This window comes from Penaeus vannamei, chromosome 36 (genome assembly GCF_042767895.1).
Source record: "Penaeus vannamei isolate JL-2024 chromosome 36, ASM4276789v1, whole genome shotgun sequence".
Classification (NCBI taxonomy): domain Eukaryota; kingdom Metazoa; phylum Arthropoda; class Malacostraca; order Decapoda; family Penaeidae; genus Penaeus; species Penaeus vannamei.
Window position 1 is genome coordinate 8,110,254 of NC_091584.1, and position 2,500 is coordinate 8,112,753.

Consider the following 2,500-nt stretch of genomic DNA (forward strand, 5'->3'; position numbering starts at 1 on the left):
TAATCGCCATCCTTATTGTCTTCTGACATGCCGCTAAACTACATAGAATTTAAATTACATAACTTTTATATACATTTCAGTTATTGCACTGGTGTCATGCTGGGCATACTGTTAGTCACATAAATAATAATGTGATACTGAAATTATTTACAGGATATCAAACTTAGATGTTTATCATATTTACAAATATAATACAAATTAATTATTTAAAGCTAGTTCCATTGCATTATATACAAACACAAAACTATAAAATCTGAAAAACAAAAATAACATTGCATACAAGACAGTTTTCCTTATGATATACAACATAGCAGATTCTTGTTGGGATGGGGTTGTGACACACCCCATGCGTCGCCGTACCGTACACTATTTACACATACCGTACTTTTTTCTTGGGGGTATTGCACCGATGTCTGACGAGACTCCTTAATTGAATACAGGTCACGTGTTATTTTGATCTGAACACAGCACATCTCTTCACCGAAAATTAATGGCAAGTTTCGACTGGTTTGCGATTTTCACGAAGCGATTTGGCGCGAAATTAAGAAGAAAAAAAATATTTGCAAAGCCTTCTGGATGATCGCCGCCATCTTGTTCACACATGTTCTTCGTCGTTTATTTTCGAGGAAGATCAGGACGGCTGAGAGGGGCGGCGTGTCCTTGCAGATGCGAAGGGCGGGGCAGAGGAAGGAGTGATAAAGCAAAGGAATATGAGAAATTAGGAGAGAAATGTAACGGTCGGCGCGGAAATGGATTATTGTTTTTCATTTAGGAAAATGTGGTAGGAAGAGGTTCGCGGGCGTTGGAAGGAGGAAGGAGGGAGGGACCGCGGGCGGAGGCGTGGGCGCGAACGAGGAGGAGGACGAGGAGAGCGCGTGGGCGGCTCACTTGGCCTCGGCCTCCTCGTCGCGGTCCTGGTGGGCGCTCATGTGGCGCGTGAGGTGGTGGCGCTCGCGGAAGCTCTCGCCGCAGTAGCTGCACTTGAGCTTCTCGTTGCGGCGCTTCTTGTAGGGGTCGGGCTCGCGCTTGTGCTGCGACCGCATGTGGTACACCAGGTCGGAGGTCATGCGGAACGAGATGTTGCACTTGGCGCACACGTTCTGCGTCGACAGCGCCAGCGACGTCAGGCTCGGGGGCATCATGGCGGACACGGACGGCTGCGGCACGAAGGGCGCCGCCGCCGCCGCCGCCGCCGCCGAGCTGAGCTTGGCCGCCTCGGCGTGGGGCGGCGCCGACAGCGGGTAGCTGAGCGACGAGAAGGGCAGCTTGTAGGGGTCGGCCGGGTACATGGAGGAGCGCAGGCGCGACAGGGCCTCGCCGGCAGACAGGTCCGCGCCCGAGGCCTTGGCGTCGAGCAGCTGGTGCTGCGACTTGAGGTACTCCTCCACCAGGTTGTTGTTGAGGCGGTCGGGCGCGGCGGCGGGCGGCAGGAAGGGCGCCAGGCCGGGGGGGAGGAGCCCCGGGGCGGCCAGCAGGGGCGCCAGCGACTTGGTGCTGCCCAGAAGGGAGCTGACGGCGCTGAAGGAGGCGGACACGGGCGGCCAGGCGGAGCTGAGCGCGTCGAGCGTGGAGGCGGCGCTGAAGGGCGGCGGCGGCGGCGGCGGCGAGCCCTGCGATCTGGTGACCTTGGTGAAGGCGCTGCCGGGGGCGGCGTCCTCGCGGGGCGGCGACGAGGGCGCAGGCGACGACGAGGCCCTGGCCGGAGGCGAGAGGGCCTTGTGCTCGGCGACGCGGCTCACCTTGGGCGGCGAGGCGACGTCGGAGGCGAGGCGGGCGTCGAGGGCGTGGTCGCGGGCGCCCGTCAGGAAGGCCACGTCGAAGGTGCGTTTGGCGGGGGAGGTGTGAGGACTCGTGCCCTCGCGAGCGCCTTTCAGTGCATCCATGATCATGACGCCTGCGGGCGAGAGAGAGCGTTACGCAGGCGGCGAGGAGGGCGCGGCGGAGGCTGCCTCGAGGGCGAGGGACGGCCTCCGCGGGGACGCCTCCGACCACGGCAGGATTGGCCTTCTGCCCTTCGACACGTGAGGGCCTATCAAGAGGGCTACTCATATCAAACATGAATAAACTAGAGAAAATAAACAATGATCTGAATATGAAAAGGCAACACAAAACTTTATCTCTACTTTTATACACCTATTGTTGACAGTAAATTACAAATGGTCCACGCAATTAAGATTAAAGAATTATGCTTGTCTTCTATGAATATGAGCAATGCCTTCATCAAAAGAACATAAACTAATGATTTCTGAACACAAGAAAAATAAAATAATCTCCTAAATTGAAAAGGAAAAATCAAACTAGAGTCGGGAGTCCTAACACAAAGTTCCCATATATAGAATCTCCACCTTACCTTATCACAAGTTCAGAATGTTGTCTTGAGGCGAGTAAATGGATCTCCAGAATATGATTATAGTCCTATTTTCCCGGAGTCACTGCATTCAAAAACCACTTGTTTCAGAGGGCTCAGCGCGCCTCTACACTCGGCAACCTCGAAACACCA

At 54.8% G+C, this 2,500-nt stretch overlaps 1 protein-coding gene across 1 annotated transcript in view; it reads right to left on the reverse strand.

Annotated features, from left to right (window-relative positions):
- Nucleotides 1–2,493, reverse strand: part of LOC113826816 (PR domain zinc finger protein 8) — a 2,727-nt gene extending 234 nt beyond the window's left edge. The window contains exons 1-2 of the mRNA XM_027379705.2: nucleotides 2,351–2,493; nucleotides 1–1,894 (exon numbers count right to left, since the gene is read on the reverse strand). The exon at nucleotides 1–1,894 is cut by the window's left edge and continues 234 nt beyond it. Of these exons, the coding sequence (XP_027235506.2) occupies nucleotides 885–1,889 (1,005 nt within the window). The 5' untranslated portion in view covers nucleotides 1,890–1,894; nucleotides 2,351–2,493 and the 3' untranslated portion in view covers nucleotides 1–884. The remainder of the gene's footprint in view (nucleotides 1,895–2,350) is intronic.
- Nucleotides 2,494–2,500: the final 7 nt, after the last annotated feature.